This window comes from Aythya marila, assembly GCF_965140915.1.
Source record: "Aythya marila genome assembly, chromosome: 15".
Classification (NCBI taxonomy): domain Eukaryota; kingdom Metazoa; phylum Chordata; class Aves; order Anseriformes; family Anatidae; genus Aythya; species Aythya marila.
In genome coordinates, this window is record NC_139056.1 from 13,177,815 (window position 1) to 13,200,406 (window position 22,592).

The following is a 22,592-nucleotide window of genomic DNA, read 5'->3' on the forward strand; positions in this document are numbered from 1 at the left end:
TCTCCCAGAAGTCCCAAATCCCTAACTGTGACTTGCTTTTTGAGTCTACAGCAGCCAGCACGGTGACTGCTGCTTGAACATCTCCCCTTAGGTGACCGAGCATTGTACCCTCACAGCAGCTCCAGGGTTCACGCAGTTCTGGACCCCCAGAGCTGAAGTTGGCCCACCTGAATACTGTCTCTCTACCTTCACCCTTGCTACAGAGTTTTCCAACCCTAACCCATGAAAATAGCTTGGCATAAAAAAATACAAATACTTCTAACAGGTTTACAGGCATTTTTCCAGCTTTGGCAACTATCTCCACTTAAGGTTCATAAGCAAAAGTCTGCTTTGTGTGTGTTCCTACCCCCCTGCAAATTGTGCTGCCAGAGCTGTCTGTGCTGCAGACAGACCAATTGACAGCTTAGCCTCCAGCCAGAATTCTGATTCAAAGGAATATCAAATTCTGTGTAATAAAGTTTGCATGAAATTTTTACCTGCAACAATTCCCAAATGTGCTGAACTGCATGATACTGACTTATATAACACATCATTTTAGCAGCAGAGTTAAATATAATGTAAAGCCAGATTCAGTGCTTTTTTTCCTTGTGATCACAGAAATTATTCCACATCTGATAGCTATAAGGCCTGACTTCAATTACTTTGTAGAATATAAAAATCAAATACAAGATTTTCTTCAAAATGTGCTTGAATCAAATTAAATGCTTAAATGTAGATTTTTAAAAATACTTCGACTATAAAAAATTAAAAAAAAATAAAGCCAGAAATATTTCTAGGTAAGAGACTGAAAGTATGTGAAATACTGAAAAGAACTACTTCAGTATTACTTAAAAACTTTTTTTTTTTTTTTAATGAAATGTCAGAATTAAAATATTTTTACAGACAATTGATTTGGATTAAAACACATTTTCTAACAGCACAATATTCCATTGAAAAAATTTCCAATTGAATTTTCTAGTGGCCAATTTTTCAATGACATTTTCCAAAGAACAATCCACATCTAAAAATTTTTCATCCACCTCTTGTGAGCTCTTAAACGAAAGAAGTAGTTTTCCAGTAATATATTATGAAAGACTGTTATTATTTAATGCTTTAGAACTTCTGGAAAAAAAAAAAAAAAAAAAAAAAAAAGTAGCATACTGAATACGGGACAATTACCCTGATTTTCTGATAATTCCCTCTTTAACTTAAAATACAGATTATGGAGAAATGTTCACAGACTACAGTTAGAAATGTCGTGAGGTTTGTTTTAAAATGGATTAATGTAAATGTTGCTTACCTCAGACAGACAAATACAACTGGTATCCAGACATGTCTCTGTCAGATGGCTTGATCTGAACTCTGATGTCCAGCCATGGCAGCCAGCTGTAACGTGGGTCTGCAGCTTGATTTTATTAGTCTCGGATAATTTGTCTGAATTACAGTGGTACCTGCAAGTCCTGTTGTTGATTGCAAATCTTATACCAAGTGCTGGCTAACAATACAAAAACACCCAAAGAAAATCCAACTGAAAATTTGTCAAATCCTTACACTTCCATGAGATCCAGCGGAGACCTTGTTTTGGACTCAGTTGTGACACTGCTTACAACAAACATTTACAATATTTCCAGTTTCGATTGCCTTTTATTAATAATTTCTTCCAGTTTCTCAACAAAATGATCATTATTGATCCTTGACCAATAAGCTGACTATGCATGGGTGGGCATTTGTTTATGTGATCAGAAGCTCAAGAAGCATATTACATGTGCATGTGAAGAGGGAAGTGGTTGCTAGATTAAAGTCATACCTCGTAAGTAAGACTTAGCAGAATCAAGAATACTGAGAAAATCTACAGCCCAAGTTCAAAGTTTGCACTTCAGATCTGCCAGTTCAGGACTTGGGATTCACACAGTCTCCAATACTCTGCCATTTAGGGAAATTCATGGCCTCTTTTCAAGCCTGTAGTTTTGAATATATTTCAAAAGACACAGAGGTTAATTTCTTCCAGTTTAGATGGACAGCATTTGGAACTACATCAGAAGCACTTCTTCAGCTAGTGTAAATGATGATGGCCCTTACTGCTCTGCTGCACTTCTGGGAATGTGCTCCAGTTACAGATTTGCTTTTTGAGTTCACATCCAGAAGTCAAGGGGGAATATAGTTTCCAGTCCTTCTCCATTTAGTCAAAGAGAGATGAGGGTTATGAATGCCACAGTACATAGCTCTGCCAGTGAACTTCGCTTAAGAGTCTGGCTGTCTTGTGTCAAATGAGTAGACAACCTCAATGCCTTACAGCATCTGCAGGACTGGGATTTTACAGATTTGCTCAGATATCGAGAAGAAGAATGTGTTCTGTGTATCTGCTCCTCTCATTTCACAGAAATAATTAGATCTGTCATTGTTCCCTGCCTCCATCTCTAGTCCCACCTTTTCCATAAGGTGGGTTTAGCTGTCCTAAAATACAGATCAAAAAGCTAAATGCTAAAGGCCAGGCAAATTTTCTAGTTTTCTTCTGTAGTCCATGAAAAGAAAGAGACAGTTCAGAGGGCAATTTATCTCATCCTAAGATAGCCATCTACAGTAAGTTAGACAAATAGCTCTTGGGAGGTGTATCTCCATTCACTGTGAAAGGAACCTCCTTCAGACTTTGGCATCCACCTCTTCCATGTCTGAAGTTAAGTGAGATAAATCACATCCACAGCTGTTGTTTGTGTAAAGAGGGCTCAGAACTAAGGCAGTGGGGAGAGAAGACCACTGCAGGAGCAGCCATGAGAGATGAAGATCCTTCAACCCCTCCTTCCAGCTCCCCGTCTGTCCCAGCCACCCCGCCGGCTGTTCCTGATCCCTGCAGCAGGGACACGGGGTGAGCTCTGTCCTGTAGGCAGGCAGCTGGCTGCTCCTGCAGGCTCTGAAGCTGATCTGGCTGAACTTTTTTTGCTGAAGCAGCCCAGGAATGTTCTCGCAGGCCCACCCCTTGCTCAGCTGCGGACTCAAAACTGTCACGGTAACAAAGCACAGGCAGCTGTCGCACAAGGTTGCATGATCAGGACATTAGGAATGTCTGCAAAAATGCTCCTGGAAGGCTCAGCTTTCCCAGCCAACACTTTGTTTTCTTGTTGAGCTACAGAGGCTCTATGAAGAATCGTCCAATTTGTTCTATATATACCCCAATCAGCTGTTATTCTTTGCCCTGGAGGGAGTTGCAAATTGCGGATGCAGCCTGCACTTTGTGAAGAGATTGCAAAATAGGAGTATCCCCCTGCTTGCGCAGTCCAAACAGATGGCATTGGGAAGGTAAAAAGCTATTCTCTGAGAAATGCTAGCTATGAGCAGTCTTTCAAACATTAATAATGTGAAAAACACAGCAGCAGAAAGTTAGATGTAAGCTGACATAAATGACTTCTGGAAGACAGCATTAGTTAAAAAAATGATATACATAGAAGTAAGAGAAGAGCAGAAAAGCACAGTCATGTAAGTTAACATGAACTGACCCAGCCCACCTGGGAGACACCCCCAACATCAGAAGCTTGTCACCACGACAGTGCAGCAGTTAATGTAGTGAGGGCAACCAGGCCAGATGTTTTGCTTGGATTCTCTATTTTTATTGCAAGCTGCTGCATGCTGGCCTGAGCTACCAAGACAGGGGACATGGGATGAACACAGAGGCAGAGATAAGTTTGTTTGTTAATAAATGCATCTTAAAAAGGAGGGATATGGCAGGGGATGAAAGATCTAAGGATAATGAGATGTGTACCTCTTCATCCGTAGGTCAGATTTTATTGCATTTCAGATCAGCAACTGTGCAAGTCATAATTATCTGATCAGTTTTATTGAATCAATTTGGCAGTCTCAGTGCAGTGTCTGATGTATAGAGGAAAAAATGTAAAATCCCTAAGAGATTTAGGAGTCCTAGTCCCACTCATTTTTTGGTGGAACTTAAACTCTCTGAGGAGTCGAGTGCTTCTGAAAATGGGATGTGGTCTTCTAAGTCATGTACACACTTTTGAAAATATTATACTAGCTGGCCACAGCACAGTGTGACACTCACTGGTCTCCTTGCTGTCAGTCATGGCAGAGAGGTCAAGGACTGAGTGGCTCACAGCGATTACTGGCTTATGAAATTCTCCTTTTCCTCTTCTCAGAACAGTCCCTCCTGTTGAGAGCAGGCATGTTGGCAGGCAATGATGTTGTACAGAAATACAGATTTCAGTGGAGAAACAGAGAACCTTGCTGCCTAGAGAAGGCACAATAGAATTTTCCACAAGTAAAAAAGATGGTAAAAATTGAGAGACATACAAATTAATACAATACAGAGGCAGGGAAAAACTAAATGAAACATTGGCAGATCTGGAAAGATCTGATGTGTCACTGGGACTGTGGAGTCTTTTCATTTTTTCTTTCTGTAAGTGCCAAGACTAAAAGAAAACCCACAAAACTGTTAAACAGGACTGGATTTAAAGAGAAAGTGAAAATTGTCATTTTAATTAATGCCAGGAATTACAGCTATTCTCTTCCCTTCTGATTGAAATGGTCACAGAGAAACAGGGCTACAGAGCTGCCTCGGCCACCAGCGGTAGTGTTTCTTTTGCTACCATACAGCTTCCTTACTTATTTTTGGAACCTCACCTCGGGATGGGTGCAGGACACGTCTCAATTCCATATCCTTTAGTCTAATCCTCATGCTTTATTTCTCTTAGATTTCACTTATTTGGTCTCATCAGAAGTGTTTGATGGGCCAAATGTGAACCGTGTCTTTACATAATAAATTACCCTAAGCTTCTTTGCAAGATCTTTGTCCTTCTGACTTGCTAAACAGCTGCTGTCCATTAAAAGATGCTGGTGGGTCAGAAGCTGTGGTGGTGGCTGTGGTCCGATCCACACCCTAGATCCCCAGCATCTGAGACGTTGGCTGTTCAGCACAGTTCCAGTTCCATTCCATACACGCATTCTGCCAGTAGCAAGTCCCCAGCCAGCAAGGGTGAAACAGAAGAGAGCACTGGGCACTGCATCAGAGAATTCTGTGAGCCCCTGCTCCACCTGGATATGTCCTCTTGTCACCAAAGAGCTTCATTTTACTTATTTTTTTATAGCTGATCTTCATCTACCCAGATGGTTTTACGCTGCTCTTCTCCGATCTTGTCTTTTATTACTCGGATAAGATCCTCAATACTGCTCCATGCATCTGCCTCTACAGAGGCATAAAGGCATGGTAGTGCCTCCAGTTCTTTCTCTTTCAGACGGCACATTCGTAAAAACTCATCTTCGGTCTCTGGCTTTGGCAGTAGTTTCCTGTATCAAATGAGCAGACCAAAAATAAATGTCTTGCACTGTAAGTGAATCCCGTAGTCCCAGCTGCCCTATCAAGAATTTATTTTCTACTGATTATATACAAGCAATAAAAGCAGTGGAGAATACAGCTACTCCAGGTCTATCCCCCCCCTCACCTCCATCCTGCCCCCAAGGAAAAATACTTGCTATGGGAAAATAATTTAAGAGGGCTGAATGTAGGGAGAGTGCAAGTGTTTGTGAACTTTCCTCTTACAGCTAGTGTTACCTTAAGAAATGCTGTGGGAGTGTTAAGCATAGAGAAAAAGACATATTCTTCAGTTTTATCCTCCCACAATGATCACTGCTATCAGGCACAGTGAAAGAATGTAAAATTTGGGGAATTCCTTCTTCTTCCTGGTCAATATTTCAGGAAGGAGACATGGTAGGAAACAATGCACACACAGACACCAGATGAAGAAAGAAGAGCACCTGCATTTCTCTCAGTGATAACATTATTGGACTTGAGAATCACTCACTGAATAAGACAGAATATCAAATATGCAAAAGGTTTGATATTTTACCTGAACCTCTTGATGTTTTTCTCTGAGACTCTGATAAAGAGAACAATAGGATATATCTTGGCTTTGATTAAATCCTTTGTGCAGCTTATTCCAGCTTCCAGTAGACAATGCTTATTCTAAAAACAAAGTCATAACAGCGTTACAAAGGAACATTCATTGCTGTAGAATCTTGAGATAAAGGTATCCATACCTTATGGGGTCAGCTGAAAAGCTCTCCATTTACCATTGAACTGATTTAAAACCTTTTAATCAAATATACTTTTAAAGTCCCAACTCCTCCTACTGGTTTACAACTAGCCAGTCAAATAAAAGTGAAGCTTAATAGCTTTCTGAAAAGGTTTTAAATAGAAATTGATTGATCTAAAATTGAAGAGTGTGATAAAAGTTTTACATATATACACAAACACACACATGGTCTTTGTTCAGAGAGAACATCTACTGCAACTACTTGTATGAGAAAAAACATCACTTTAATTCTCCTTTTCTCCATGCTGTGCATCAAATCTACTCTACTTGATATGAGATCTCTGTCTTTGACATCATTATCTTTGTACTGTACACCCCTGTGTCTGTGTTTCAGGCTATCCTTTCTTTTGTCTCGGTCCTTGTATCTCTTACTCTCTCGCGCATTCACATATACTTACAATACGAAAAGGAACTGAATAAGGGATGAAGCACAGAAAATGAAAGGATATTTTGCTGCATCAATGTGGGTCATCACAGGGAATGAGTGAGAATATAAAAGGATATAGCTGAGGATGAAAAGGAAAAGGAAAAGCAGGAGCACAAATAAAAGCCATGTGAGAGAATAAATACAAATCTAAGATTTAAGGTGGGCAAGAAAAAGAACATGCAACTATAAATTGGTCAATCTCTCATTCAAGAAGAAACACACACTGCAGACAGATTCACAGACAGCTGATGCAATGGATACAGAGTACTCTCAGCACCTTGGCAGTGACAGCCTCAATATTGGCAGGTACAATGCATTCATATGTGTTCAGATTCTTTTCTCTGCTGAAGATGATAGTCTCCATCTTTTGCTTCCTTAAGAACTCTTCCTTTGTTACAATATCTGGTAGGAGAAGTGGATGAGGACAAAAATCATGATTACAACAGCAGTACACCTAACAACTGTCCAATAGTACTTCACCCAGGATGTCAGGATGGTTCAGGGAAAGAAGATGAACAATGAATTGTCTTCTTAACAGCTGCCTCATTTCTTCCATTAAATTCAATTAAACCTTAATCTGATCACAGCTGAGCACCTCAGCTATATCCTGCACCAATGAGTCCTTGGGCAATTACCACAACACTATGAAGGCATTAAATTAAAACAGTAAATACAATTCCAGCACCTCATGTTACAGAGTAACATTACAGAGCTAAAGGATGCTGAGAAATGCTAAAAAAAGAAGGTCACTTCGGTACAGGATCCTAAAACATGGATTTAGTGTTCCAACATTTGTGTTTAAAGTTTCAAAAAATTTTGGCTTAGGTTGCAATGTGTGGTACTGGTCCCCTTGTGAATTGCAGCTCTACATCAAAGCTTTTGTTTTATATTGCAAGACAGGGGATATTTATTATGATACTTAACTTTTCAGTTTCTCTGTCTGGATAACTATAAGACTGTACTATGTGGTGGGTATTCAATATTAGTGTAAAAATGAAACGTCAGCTGTGTTTAATGCTGTGTTGTATACAATCCTGCCCTACAGCAATCACAGTACTGCATATTGCTTTAATAGTAAATACTTAGAATGGAAGAAAATCAGTCTTTCAAGCAGATCAAATGCACAATCTTCACAGCCTTGGACGAGATAGAAACATAAAATCGCTCTAGGGAAGATATTCCTCATAATAGCAAATACTAGAAACAAATTAATCAAAATTTCACATTGCCTAGATATGCAGTATGCAAACAGTATGCAAACAGAAAGAGCACTCACAGCATTTCAGTCTCTGAGGGGCATCCTAGCAACCACACAGCATACACATGGATAATATTCACAGACACAGAATCTCATAACTGTGTGCATTGGCTGTCTCAAAAACATTCAAATATCTCAGTCTCAAAAAACAAGATTTGTAGTTGTACACCACTCTGATATGACTTAAAAACCTCATGCAGCGTGCAATAGGGCATGCCCTTGTGTATGTGCACATACGTGTATGCTCGTATCTCCAACACCAAGGGTTGGCAGTCTTTATCCCATTACCTGGCTTGCATATGTTGAATTCCAGGGCGCCTCCAGAGTTCAGAAGCTTCTGTACCAAGGTCTTGGCAAGCATGGTGGGGGTGAAAAGAACGGGGCGCCTGCGCTCACAGTGGATGGGTCTCACCAAGCTATAAGGGATCAGGCTGAGCCTCTTATTGATTTCACTTTCAGAATCCAAATCTGAGTAGAAAACAAGACATTCATGCTGGCATTTCCTCTCCATCAGTATTTGGAGAAAAAAAAGAAGAAACTTGTGAACCAGAAATTACATGGTTATTCATGCTGGTTCTCCTTTCTCTAATGCCAGGGTTATCCTTACTATATATCCAGTAGTAAAATGTCCGGTCTAACACTAAATAATTCAAGTGCGTTTTGCTTTCATGAGAGCATTTCATTAACAGAAGACTTGCTAGGAGAATCTTTCTGCTAATAAGTTAATTGCTTTAGACAAAGAGCAAGAGAGAACCTGGGAAGAACTGCCAACAAAACAGGAAGTTTCAGTGTTGTAAGCTTGCTCATGAAGGCTTGGTTCCCCAAAGTACTTTTAGTAAAATCAGTCTTTTGGTAACAAACACTGCCTAATTTTTGCACAGAGTAGAACAGAGAAGCTAGTAATAGGGAAGTCCTATAACATTTTTTAAAGCCATGCAGTTAGTTACACAGTAGGCCTTCATACCAGCACCCCATGTGTAAAAGCTATCATTATTTTATATCCATACCTTCCAGTTTATCAGGTGAGGGTTTCTTTGCTTCAGATGAGGTCCGTGCCAGACCAGAGGGCCAGCCAGTGACGATACGGACTCGCTCATTGCTATTCATGCGCTTATATTTGTTTTCAGACCTGCTGACAAACTGAAAAGGTGAACAAAGAGATTTGACCCTCATTACTTATGTTCTTTATTCTCCTATGCATTCATCAGTCCACGCTTGTTATCTGTGAGATCTGAATTACCTATGTCTATCAAAGACAAAACTCCATGGATCTGCAGACTAAATTCTAAGTCTCTTTAAATATCATAGATCTGATTCACAGCCTTTGTTAATGCCCTTTGGGATTTCTTATTTTCTCCTCTGCTCTTAAGTGGCATGCTTTTCTTTTCCTTGGCAGAGCTCGCTGCTATCATGAGTCAAAGCACTGATGTATCCACAGCAGATTAACACACACACACTGAGTATCTGCACAACAGCATTGCAGATCATACCCACAGCTCTGCCCCTTCTGTGTACCACAGAGAAGTCTTTATGCAACCTCTATACCTGAGGTAGAGTTTCTGGGGAGATTAGGATAGCCTGAGAATATCTGTTATTCAGATCTACTATTTTAGACATGCCACTGAGTGTTTAAACTTTATTACCTGTAATATTTGACCCAAAAGAAAGCTTGCTCTGGACAGGCGAGGGCTGGCTTTTGGGTCATTTGGTGGTGCAGGTTCCTCTGGCTGCAATGTATTCTAGTGAAAAAAATATATATTTTTTTTAATCATAGCATCAGAGAAACAGAACAAGCAGAAGCAGATATTTTGTATTTCCAAGTAAAAGGGATAGTGACTGATTTATATCTACCCCAAATACAATGTTCTAAACAAGCTATAGCACTTCGGTTACTGCTCTTCCACATTCCTTTCTTCACAGGCGATTGCACTCCACAGTTTATGATGGAGGTAATTTCTGTATCAAGAAATAGCATGCAAAGCTTTTGCTCTCACTGGCATCGCTGCTGGTGCTCTCCATCCCTTTGATGAGTGAGGACTGGAGTACAGGATGAATGCATAGCACAACCTTGACTGAAATCAAATAATGTGGCTCCAGTGTCTCTGCAAATGTTAGAAGCGTGTATGTCTCCTAAGCTCCATTAAAAGTTCTAGAAAAGAACTCTGGTAAGTAATACATCATGAAGTTAGTTTTTAATTGTGGAAAGATCGAATCCTTGGGGTTAAAGAAAGAAAAATAAAAGTTCTTTCACTGACGGAAAAGAAGAAACTGGCAGGGCTGTTGTGTGTGAAGACTTGAAAATCCCATTTTTCTCCATGGCGTGTAGGTTGGGAGACAAACATTTTTCTAATGTGGGACAATAACAGCTCTTTGGATTAGACAATTGTTCACAGCAGGAAAGAAATAATTCCGATTATTAACTCCAAGGACACAGCTTCTTCCTCATACAGATGTGATGTTGTGTTAGAGGCTTATGGGAAGAGAAGAATGAAAGGGATTAACTATGACACAGAACAGATACTATACTTTTAAAGTGTTCTACCTTATAGCAGGAAGGGTTAATAGTGCACTGGAGGTAGGTACATTGCCAGAGACAATATTATTTCAAGCAAACGTAGGTCACCCATTACCTGAGACAATCAAAACCTACACAGAGTGTAAATAGGAATTCCCATAAAATTAACATGATGAACAACAACTACCTGTGGAGTAATGGATTTTAAAAAGACCTTGTTTGTAGGTCCTTACCCGGAGTGCCCGAAGGGTATTATATGAGCTTTCTGTCTCATCTCTGCTTCCTCTGTGCATCAACCGCTGCAGCTTCACCAGAAGAAGTTGCTGGGCTCTGAAAGAAAGGATGAAATCTCATAGATCAAGAAACCTTTGAAACCCCTTAGAAAAAAGGCTGAACTGCAATGGGTCTGTGCTGACAGAAAAGATTAAATAGAAATAGCAGTGAGGACTGAATAAATGACATAGTAAATACAGGAATAAAATAATGAGCAGGACTGCAGTGCAGTTAAGGATTAAAGAATCTCCATGATGTATTTTCTTATGCTTCTTTTTCAGAAACCCACATTATTCTTTTGGGTGAGATGTGCAGCCTCCTTTCTAAAGTTTTACAGCTCATATTACAGCTTAACACCACCTGGTCTTTTCCTAAAAATGAAGACATACACTTCTTTTCTACAGCAGCTATTAACTTTCCTATTTACAGAACCACTGCTCTCAGTCATGGTCACTCTGCATTACACTCACCTGCTGTAGCTGGGGATGGTCCCTGTTTCCAGATCCCTGTCCGTGAAAGGATCAACTCTGGCACATAGCCACTCATACTTTCCCTGGTACATGGTGTCAAGAATATGAACAATCTCATCACATTTCACTGACAGGGAACAGCAGTCCAGCTGGCTGGAGATGTTCAAATTCAAGCGGATATGAAACGAGTCCCCCGATGTGATAAGCCCTTCTTCCAGTTCTGACAGCAGCTTTCGGTAACCTGCAGCAATAAAGAAAGGGGCAAAGCATGATCAGCCACTGGTCAAAACCTCAGCACTGCTGTATTCTGGGGCATCCTCTGAGAGAAGTCCAGCAGAAACTTCAGAGACTCCTCTGAGAGAGGGTTTGTACCTCTAGAGTGCTAGTTGCACCAGTTACAGCAAGGTTATGGGTCTGCACCTTAAAGACACCAACAGGGCATTGGTTCAGAAACAGGTCATGCTGTTAGTATCAGTATCTGTGAGAATATTCCCATTGTCGTGATACCTATAACAGATAACCCTACTTTCAGTGCTCCAAACTCGACCTGTAAAACAGAGAACTTCTCAGCAAAGATGCAGACATAGCTGTAACTCTATCCTGTGAGTACAGCTTGAGTTTTGCCACCAGTTTTAATGACAAGCTATTCCCTTTATTATTACCCCTAACTGGCACTCCCACAAACTATAACATGCTTTATCTACCATTAAGCAGTGCTCAAAAATTTAGAATATTTTTTCCTACCTTTGAAAACATAAAAGAAAAGCAAAGACATCACTTCCTGTGTGATTTATTCAGCTGAAATTCTCTAACCAGAATAAATAAATAAAACCTGAACATTCATCTATACCGGTAAAAAATGGATTTGGGAATGTAATTTTTGATTCACAACCCCAAAGTATCATCACAAGCCTTGAACACTAAAATCAAATTCTATCCATCACACACAAACTCCAGATGTTAAGGAAAAGATAAAGCCACAAAGGTAATAAACAGGGCAACTCCATCAGGTAAAATGCTAAATGGACTTTGGCTAGATAAAAGACGATTCAGGTCACCACACTGTATTACAGAAAATGGTATATAAAAATAAGTTTCTGTTTTGTGAGTCATGTAGTTATTGGCCCACCATGTAAATTCTTCAGAGTCCTGTAGTGACAAGCATACGGGCTTTTTTTGTTTGTTTGTTTGTTTTCAGTTCATAGCTAAATCTGGAGCAGTTACACAGGATAACTAATATGGGTGGACATGCTTCAGATTTATGCCAATATAAAAGATATTTTGGTTCTGTTATTCTCATCCACACTAGTTGGTACAATAGACCTGGAGCTATTAGAGATGAGAAATACTTTTGGTCTTACCTTCGTGATTTGATTTATACTGGAGTGTTACTGGACCACTGCATCTCTGAATTGTCCAGTGAACTTCTTCCTTTGTGCAAGTATCCAAGGGAACACTCTGATTTTCTCCTTTGATGCAGCCTTCCAACTAGATATGAAAGAAATATTACTATCCAGTGCAGGTTCAATCTCTGAGTCCATTATACCATTTTTAAAGCGGCATAATCTTCTCATTAATCAATCCAGACACTTTGCTATCAAGATGCAGATTATGTTCCAATTACGTAGTTTCTTTTCTCTCAAATTAGGAATGTTAGCAGTCATGGACTCAAGCTGCAGGTCTTTGATAAATCGAGTAGTAAGTAGTGCAAGAATATCAGTTGTTTTTTGTTTGTTTGTTTCCCTTTGAGGTATTTTAATGGGATAAAAAGGTTTGGGATCATTGGCAATGGAGGGAAAACTCTAAGCAATAAGCAACTTAGCAGAAACATCACTGAAGTGCTTACATGATGCTGGGTACAGCTATGCAGCTGTGCAGCCCTTCTTCCTGTTCATATTGCAGCTGTATACATTTCTGTCTCATTGCACATCCAGTGCCAGTTAAATAATGGTTTAGGAGTCATCATGCTGAGCTAAGTAGCATGAACTTCCTTTCAGGCAACTACTGGGAAGCTGAGAGCAACTCCCACTCTACTCTTTTCAGAAGGGCAGAGCATTTAGGAAAGTGTCAGTTACTCTCATCTCTTCCATACAGAAGTAGTGTAAAGTGAAAAGGAGTATGTGTCTCTGTGTTGGATGTCCATAAATGCTATTCTCCCATAATTTCATAGTCAATATCAGATTATTTTTTTCTCTAAAAGAATTGTATGGTTTGCCATTAACACAAGGTGAAGGAAGACACGAAGGAAAGTATTGTGATGAGCGTGATGTGCAGGTGCACAGACATTTAATGCTGTGTGTTGATTATTTTATTCTTACCAGTAGGAGTTGGTGTCCCTCCCGAAGACCTGCTTTCTCTGCAAGTGATTCTGTCTTGACAGAGCTAATAAAGCTCCCTTTATCGTTACCTCCAACAAGAGTGATTTCTGAATTGAGACTGTCTCCATTCAGTGTTATGCGCTGGATGGTATGGCAGGAGTTTCTGATGCGACCAACTGATGTGACAGAGGGACGAAAAGGTCTGTGTTTGTGAAAGGAAGTAAGAGTTACACTGTTATCTCATCTTTTAACCACCAATCCAGAGTTAAATGCATGCATGATAAATGAGAGACATATAAATAAGCTTTTAATGTTATCAAGTATTGGAATATAAGGGCTCTAAAAGAAATTCTTCTTATTACTGCCTAAGTTCTAGAGAACAGCAACTGCTTCAAGTACTCAGATGTATAATGGCAACCTCACCTAGGAACTTGGAGAAAGATAAGAAGAACACAGGGATAAATTTAAATTTCCAGAACATGTTGTCCACCTTGAAGTTTTTGAAATTTTAAGGTGATTTTCAATGTATTACAGGATATGAAAGTAGTTCAAAATAATGTTATACTGCTGTCAACATAAAGAAGTAAAGACTTAGCACAATACCATGAGATCTTTGTGTCAAGTGACAACTTGTGACATGGTATTCCTGTCAATATATATCTCCAGTAACTAATAGATCAATGGGGGTCTCTGTTTTTGACAGGTAAACTGGCATCTCAAATACCTTTCCAGAGAGAATTTTCTAAATATGGAGTTGACATGCTCAAGCTCATAGGCATCCAGGCCTTCTGACTGATGAGAAGAGGAGGAAGAGTGAACTGAAGGAGCTCCATGTGAGTGTCTGTCATGACTGTCATCTGAAAAGAGTAACAAAAATGAAAATGAGTCCAAGACAGAGTGACAAAGATGGAAGAGGTGAAAATGGAAGTTTGATCCTAGCCAAAACTGAATGAGGAAATTCTTGATAAGAGCCATGATTCAGCTCTATAGACCATGGCAAGGAATTCCAGTCTTTCTTACTAGACCTACCCACTCGCTCTTACAGATCCATTCAGTTTGGATGGGATCTCTGGAGACTGCCTAATCAACTCCCCTGCTCATAGAAAGGTTAAACAGAGGGGAATGCTCAGGACTTGGTCCAGCTGAGGTTTGTGTATCTCCCGCCACGGAGGCACCTCAATCTCTCCAGACAACCTCATTCCACTGCATGATTGATCTTGCAGTAAAAAAGTTTTTTTTTTTCTTTTTTTTTTTTTTTCTAATAAGTGTTAACACTTAAGTTTGTATCCCTTGCTTCTTGTCCTCTCACTGGGTAGTTATATACTTCTCAGTGCTGTCTTTATATTTGCCCCTCTCAGTCTGATGCTTTCCTTATTTTAAGGTTTGCTTTCTTTTTATGATGATCTGACTTGATTTTTTTTTTTTTTTCCAGACTGTGTCCCATCTTATCTGGTATATTGATAATTTGACAGTACCTGTAGCAGGTAAACTCATCACATCTCACAGTTAAACTATATGATATCCTCTTTCTTACCATCTAGCTCCAAAGCATCAAATCCAAAGCTGTCATTGTCTTCTTCAACCAGGCTGGAATTAAAAACAAAGGTAAGATAACAGAAGAGAGAGAAAAAGATGTTCACTTTCCCATTTTCAGCAGATTTCATTAAGTTCTGAAGGAGGAAACTTTTCAGTGACAAAGAAAAATGTTGGAGGTGTTAGATAAGGCAACAGCACAGCTTAAAAAAAAAAAAAAAAGGAATAATGACATGTTTAAGAGCAATTTAGCTGCTTGTTTTAAAGTACTTGAAGGACTTTATAACAGCTTAATGGTACCTCACATGGTTATTTAGATGCCTACCGTAACAGAATGGCAAGGTGTACCAAGTGTTTGCAAAGAAACTCATGCCACAGCTCTAGTCCCAGCCTAGCTCCCACTAACACTACTTAGATAAAGCCTTTGCTTTTGAGGGTGACTGGAATGGGCAGCCTTATAACTAAACAGAAAAAATGCACCAAAATTTTGCTCTTAAGGGGATATTGGTGATGTCCAGCCAAGTGATTTGTCTGCTTCACCAGAAAGACTTCATTAAAGTGTGTCCTTCGGTTGCAAAACTGTCTAAATAACAGCTTGTTGTTTTTCCCATTCAGAATGATTTGTAGGTCTCCTGTGGAGCTGATATTCTTCATAGTTGGCTTTAGGTAAAGGGTGAATTTCTTCAGTCAGTCTGGGGAGAATCAGCTATTTTTACACCATGCATAAGCAAGGAAATAATATACCATTTCTTACATATTGAACTATGATCTCACCTTTTTCACACAAATCAAGATCAGATGAACTGTGAAAACCACAACCTGGCATGCGAATAGCAATTATTTTGGATTATGTTAACAAACGAATTTAAAAAAAACCTTTGCAGGCTGATTATAAAGTTATAAACTACGGTGGAATTTTGGGCATACTCTCAAGATACTTGACTTTAGTGCTTACTAGCTCAAGAAAATAACGCCACACTCAGACCTTGCTAAGCCAGAGTACTGATATTTCTGATACAAACACCAATGCTGTTGACACCAACACCAAAACACTATTTCTAAGTATCACTTTGCTATAAAGCTTTCAGAGAAGGGGTCAATGCCATTCAGATGTCTGTGAGACAGACAAGATTAGGGATGAATGGCTGCAGCCCAAAAGCATTTAGGAAGTTACCCCCACTTCCTAACAGAAACTCTCCAGCTAGAGACACACAAAAGGACATTTAAGGCCCTTTTTACTCCCTCATTGTGCCACCAGGTTTTGGACATACTTTACCAGCTACCTACCTGCAATGAGGGGCATCTTCTTTGCAGCGTCGGACAATCGAGTCATTTCCTGGAGGCTCAGGAGTGGTAGACATGATACTGTCATTGCGATTTCTCAGGGTTTGCTTTTAAAAAACATCAGCAAAAGAAAGGATGTCTGTATTAAACATGGTATCATTTTTAATTTACAGAAGCATTAGTCTGTTAGCTTGCCAGTAGTATTCTGCACTGAGAAACATATCCAAAAGTACGAAAAAATGATTATAGACTCACATTCATATGTTCCAGCATTATAGCTATATGTTCAGATTGTATGATGGCAAAATACCTTTTTCTGTGAGTGGATTTACTGAAGAATTTTAACTTTATCCTTGATATGCAGAATAAATATTGCACAGCTGACATACAGGATGAAGAAGGTGAGAAGTAGAATGTAAACACATATATACATATATTTCTAGACATACACATAGTAGGAATGAGGAAGAAAAATACAGATCTCTATAGAGTCAATTATTAATCTAGTACACTGGTTTGGAGTCTCAACTTTAAATTGTACTGCAGGGATGATAGTGTAAGTCATCGAAGTATCCAACAGATATTCCAAAGAATATTCCTAAAACAGCTAAGCTTATTACGAGTGGCAGGGAGTTCTTTCCTGGCTATTCTTGGGTATAATTTTAATTTCCTGGGGGCAGCATTTTTCACGGTGTTCTAGAAAGATGTTTTGTTCTTTGTTATTAACACTCTGCAAGAGCACTCTCTCTGTCTGCTTGTCCTGCTGTGTCAGTGCTCACATATGTATAATGGAATATCTACCTTGAGAGATTATGGGGATACAGCAAGCAGGGAAGAAATGGTTTGGCTATGGCATGCAGAAACTTCCAGCTGTGATCTGCACCCCTTTTCTCACTCACTGTTACTTACGGACAGAAGAAGCATTAGAGAAATCAAAAAAAAAAAAAAAAAAAAAGTATAACCTGAAAATTTTCTTACATTACAAAGCAGCTTTCAAAGAGAATCTCATCTTCCTAACAGCAAATGTGAAACGGTATAAGGAGACAGTGAGAGGTCATAAATACCTCTAAAATAATTGTCAATAAACATAGAGCAGTTCTGTAATTTTGGAAAAGGCTAATCACATGGTTCTAACAAAATGCTGGTAAAAGGATTAAGAGAGCTTCTGACAAAGGTCTTGAATTTGATCACAGCTGGGATGCTAGTGAAGCGATAACACTGCGTTGCAGAAGCTCTCAGCCACGTTAGGAGAGAAGGTTGCAGACAGGCAAGGGGCATCAGAAGGCTCCTTACAATTTTGCTGACTTCACAGCTGCTGATGGAAACAGAATTAGAGGAACTAGTGTCTGTGCGGCCATTGCTGGCATCAGCCCCATCTTCATCCTGTGCTCTGACTGCTGCGCTTACAGATGACAGAGAAAAATACAGACAGCAAAGAAAATGATGTTAGATCACTTTCAATACAGAATCTTTCACAGATTTGCAACAACACCTAAGATTATCTTTCCATTTCAGTTTATCATGTTTGTCCTTCCTGTACTGGACAGAGGCTGCAGGAGGCACTCGGCAGCACTGGCACCCTTTCCTGCCCTGGGACAGAAATGCACACCACGCTGAACAGCCTCTTGCCAACCATTCCTTTCAATTCTTTCCTGCACTTTTTTGTTAGCTCTACAAATACTAAATACCAGATTAGAGAAGGATTGTTTTATTCCTTTGTGTTTTACCTTCATCATCTGGATCTGACAATCTGCATTAAGGCTGACTCACTGAATTAATTTTTTTTTTCTTTTTTTACAACCAAAAATTTACAGCTGGGACCAGGAAGTCTGAGATCCTTCAGCAGCCCCAGGTTAATGTCTCTGTGGATTTCCTCCCTTCTCCAGCACCTCTAATTCAAACTAACTTTGCCATCACCTAATACTAAACATACATACAATGTGTTACAGTAGGAAACCACGTTTACCTTGTTATTTTGTACAACAGCTACCATGCTGCAGCAGATAAAAATAAAGGAAGTGCCGCTTAAGATCTTTGCTTTGAGAACAGTGTTAGCTAAATAAGAGGAATTAGGAGTATACAGCAACTAATTTGGTAACTTGGCAGCTGGCTGATGGGTGGGTCAACCCTCCCCCACTCCAGCCTTTGCAATGCTTTAGATTTAAAAAATAATTTCTAAAAAGTCCTTCCTTTTTGCTGAAGGACAAGGAAACTCATTAGATGATCACTAGATTGGGGTCTATACAGCTCAAAGGATTTTTCCAACAGCCAAAAGAGAATAGTATCACTTTTAGTACAGGTATCACAAAACAGCCTTCACAATTTTTATAAGCTAAAAGGAAAATTAAGTAAACTGAAAATTTAGTTACTGAATGCAATATTGTGTGTTTGTAGAGGTATCTCTGGATGGAGAGGTTGATTGAGTAGAACACTTGACTACTTCAGATTATGACATTAGTCACTGTGAGATACACTCTCTGTTTTACTGGCTTGGACTTGGTTAAGAACATCCAGAATTGGAATGTTTGTTAAAATAACTTAAAGAGATGGAATGAATGAGACAAAGCAACAGAAAAGGAATAAGGACATAGGTGCTCTTTCTGACCTTGAAACTCTGATGTTGTTTTCATGCCGACAGGGGATTTAGCTCTTGGATTTATCTATAAGAAAGAGGACAAAAATCAAAACAAATGCAGTATATTTGCCACATACTGTAAAAAAGAGATTTTCACCCCCCTTTTCACTGTTGTGCTGCATATTTGTCCTCATTTAAACAACAGGACTTCAAACTTTGAAGATATTTAGGTATCTAAATGTCACTTCCATGAATGGGATTTATCTACCTAACTACTTTCAAAATCTGGCCTAAATGTATTGCAATTTCCAGAATCTGCTGAGGGAACAAAGTAAGAAAAAAAAAGCTAAGTGGGTGCCTTGGGACTGGTTTCAGGCAGCTGTTAATACAACAGGCATCCTTTTGGAGCATGAAATGTAAAAAATGCAGCTCTATTGCCATAAGTAATAATGACAGTAAAAGCTCAGAAAGGTTATGAAGGGCAGGGAGAATTCAAATGCAGATGAAAGGGAAGAGAAGCTCAAAACCCCAAATGTTAGACTGTATATTTTTTACAATTCATGAACATAGCATCAGATAATAGCAGTGTGAATGCGGCTAGTTGGTGAAATCATGGACCTAACTCATGCTACCCCTTACTTTTGAGTGAGAGGAAATTGCCGTAATTTAATTCTAAATTAGACAGTTAATTTGACTCTAGATTGTGTCCATTTCTTTGTATTATTTCTACCTATTGATGTGAGCTTTTCCACCAATGCTTCAATTTCCACCTTTAGTTCCTTGTGTGCTAGACTTCCGGCATTATGTCATTTTTTTTCACTACTGTTAAGGAGGCAACGAATCAATTTATTGACAGCGCTCCAAGAATGTGAATGAACAGCAGAAGCAAGGAGAATATGGAGAAAAGGGACAGAAAATGGTCAATGAAACCTGATTAAATCTGCTCCTCAAGACACAAATCACCACAGGGTAAAAACTGACAGTATTATACAAATCTGTTCCTATCTTTATAGCACAGTGCTCCAGAGGCATAACCACAACATGTATCATCTCTTTGTTCTAACAGTCCCTGCACTGTACCATTCCAGACTGATATTAAAACATACCTGGATTCCCTTTAGGTTCACTCTTCTCTTGAGTCGAGCTTGATCAGGCAAGAAGAATTTGTTGTCTTCTGGAGACTCTTCAGAAGTGGAGGAGTCATCTGCTTCCTGACCATTGGCTTTTGGGCTAGAAGTCCCAAAGGTCTGGGAGATAATGGTAATGGGTAGATTCCTTGGCAAACTCTAAAGATCAGAGGGAAACACTACTGAGAAGAGTTTGGTACAATTGCTCATGACTTCCCTTTAGAGTAATCTGATAGAATTTTCTGTGACTTGAGTGCTTCAGCTCACATAGAATGTGGTCCAGTCCCAAAAAAGTAACTCAGATTGACATCTGTGGGTATTTTTGTCTACTGGAACAAATTCCTCAAAAAGAATTCACAATTTCTACCCCAGTGCAGAAATTCATTCTTTCTACAATTTTTCCCATCCATTTTAAATCAAGATGTGAAATTCCAGCCTTTGAGAAGCTATGTGTGTGACGTGGATAACTTGAACCCCATTGCACTGAAAAAATTTTCAGAGCGTTGGCATTTAGTAGAAGTAGATTTTTTAGTTAATTAATGGAGGAAATAAATGGAGTCCTCTCTTCCTTCCATATTATATTGTTTTACAAGTGAAGTCTTAAATAAATAACTCATGTTTGTCTTTCTCAACCCTACCTGGTCATGAAAATTATTGTCCTTAGAGAGCCGTCGGAGTTTGCACTCTAGGTTAACAATGCAAGCTTCTTTCCGAACCACTTCAATTCGGAGTTCATCATTTCTCTCCTCCAGCTCTCGAATCTGCTTCCTGTATTTATCTTTTTCAATCAGACAATGTGAATACTGTGTCTGAGCCTCATCACGTGAGCGGAATGCCTGCAGTGGAGAGAAGAAACCTGTTTTGTATCTGGGCACCAGATACTTTCTCCCGGTGGTTTTGTTTGTAAGGCATTTGGAATGGGGACTTCAGAAATTGTAACCATCCACCAATTAACACAGCAGTGAAGACCAGGACGTGCCACAGTAGTACCATTTAAAAATATGATGATGAGGGTGGTTCATCTCCAGTTCTCTCTGGGTTGGTGGCAAAATACTCCAGAGTGCAAATTGTATGGACACTAATATGAAGCCTGCAGTAGTTGTTAAGATCTCAAGAGGATGCTACTCTGTGGTAACAACCCAATATCATCCTGCGTATAATTATTATAATGCAAATTCCAATGAGTAGAGTTTCTTGTAAATGTTTATGCTTTAATGGTATTTTGGGTCCAATTACCCACAGTCCCCCAAAGTGACACAGAAGAGATACAGGCTTTTGCTACTAATTTTCCCCACTTTAACTGTTAGATACCTGGTCTCGCTCCTTTTCCACCTCTTCTAGCTGTATCATCACAGTGTTCATACGGTGCTTGTACATCTCACAGTCTTTTCCTAGCGTTGAACACTTTAACTCCAAATCTTCTTTCTCTTCAAGATACTGGAAAATGGCAGACCATTAACTACTACTGCTCTAAAAGATCTTTTGGGTACTAGCCTGAAATATCCTGTTTCTTTCCATCCTTTCCTTTCTCACCTTATCTCTTAAGTCCTCCACATGACGAATCTCCTCTTGGAGATTAAAGATCTTGTTGACCAACTCATGACGATCTTCTAGTGCCTCCTTACGGTCATGTTCCAGAATATCCAAAATGGCTTTGTCCGAATCTGGTAAACTCCGCTTGTCAGCCTGATGAAAGACATTTTTATGAGACAGGCCAGGGAAAGAGAAAAGAATATTGTAGGGGAAAAAAGAAACAAAGATGGTAACAAACAAGAGGAATATAAAATGAACATGGTATTGCAATGGGAAAGCAGCAGAAGAGATGGACATTTGTTCATATTTTAAAATACTGTCAGAGAAGATGAATAAAGTCTGTCTTGCTGTCAGAATAGTCTGATGAAGGAACAGTTTTACTGTTTTATTGTACTGGCTATAATTTGATCCATTTTGGATGCAGTCACAATTCTTCACTCCAAGCCCTGCATTTAAAATTCTTCTCTATTAATCAGCTCTCACTGAACACAAAATTCACCCTTTGCCAAAGAGCAGGGCCTAAGAAAACATTCAGAGGAATTTTTAAAGCATGCATAGGCTTTAGAGGGCTATGCTTAGAGAATATTAAACATGCCCAAATTCGCTTGTACCACAGCTTCATTTTCTATGGTGTCCAGCAATATTTTTTCTTTCAGATTTAAAATTAACAAGATTACCAGAGCAGGTTCCAACAAATAAACTGTCATCCAAAATTAACAATGAATGCAAGATGAAAAAGGCACAAAATGCAAGCAAGTAACATGCATATTTATTTTTAAAATACCTAGACTAAGTTGGAGATTTCAGTGACATTTCGGTTACCTAATAAAGTAAATATTTCTAAAACAAACTACCTTTTGTTCATTTATATTTTCACTTAGGAGAATTACAACCCTATTTTTAGACATTTAGTGATAATTCATCTATTACTTTAGGTGCTACATGTATAAGACCATTTCAATCAATATGAGAGAGTCTACATGGACCAGAACTCCCAGAACCTTCTACACCACATGCTTTTTCAACCTTTGAATTGGATTTGTATTAAAACTAAGAACTGTTAGGCACTGCTAAAGGCTACAGCCATGTTCTGAAATGTTTTCTATTGATAATTTTTAAAGTGTTATTTTAAAAGGCCACTAGTCTTGCCCAGCAAAGCGCTGATCACTTTCACATATATCCTAATACTTGGCTATGCTTTTCGA

General features: G+C 39.1%; 1 protein-coding gene across 5 annotated transcripts in view; it reads right to left on the reverse strand.

The window, feature by feature from the left end:
* Positions 1-1,158: 1,158 nt before the first annotated feature.
* The window catches only part of CARD11 (caspase recruitment domain family member 11), a 47,152-nt gene continuing 25,718 nt past the window's right edge, over positions 1,159-22,592 (reverse strand). For all 5 annotated transcript variants that reach the window (XM_082772469.1, XM_082772468.1, XM_082772470.1 and 2 more), the window contains exons 6-24: positions 21,388-21,540; positions 21,166-21,291; positions 20,493-20,690; positions 19,834-20,013; positions 18,758-18,812; positions 17,446-17,549; positions 16,156-16,259; positions 14,870-14,922; positions 14,060-14,192; positions 13,336-13,537; positions 12,379-12,505; positions 11,018-11,258; positions 10,508-10,604; positions 9,403-9,498; positions 8,767-8,899; positions 8,048-8,227; positions 6,779-6,903; positions 5,829-5,944; positions 1,159-5,268 (exon numbers count right to left, since the gene is read on the reverse strand). In XM_082772469.1, the coding sequence (XP_082628595.1) occupies positions 5,064-5,268; positions 5,829-5,944; positions 6,779-6,903; positions 8,048-8,227; positions 8,767-8,899; positions 9,403-9,498; positions 10,508-10,604; positions 11,018-11,258; positions 12,379-12,505; positions 13,336-13,537; positions 14,060-14,192; positions 14,870-14,922; positions 16,156-16,259; positions 17,446-17,549; positions 18,758-18,812; positions 19,834-20,013; positions 20,493-20,690; positions 21,166-21,291; positions 21,388-21,540 (2,628 nt within the window). In that variant the 3' untranslated portion in view covers positions 1,159-5,063. The remainder of the gene's footprint in view (positions 5,269-5,828; positions 5,945-6,778; positions 6,904-8,047; positions 8,228-8,766; positions 8,900-9,402; positions 9,499-10,507; positions 10,605-11,017; positions 11,259-12,378; positions 12,506-13,335; positions 13,538-14,059; positions 14,193-14,869; positions 14,923-16,155; positions 16,260-17,445; positions 17,550-18,757; positions 18,813-19,833; positions 20,014-20,492; positions 20,691-21,165; positions 21,292-21,387; positions 21,541-22,592) is intronic.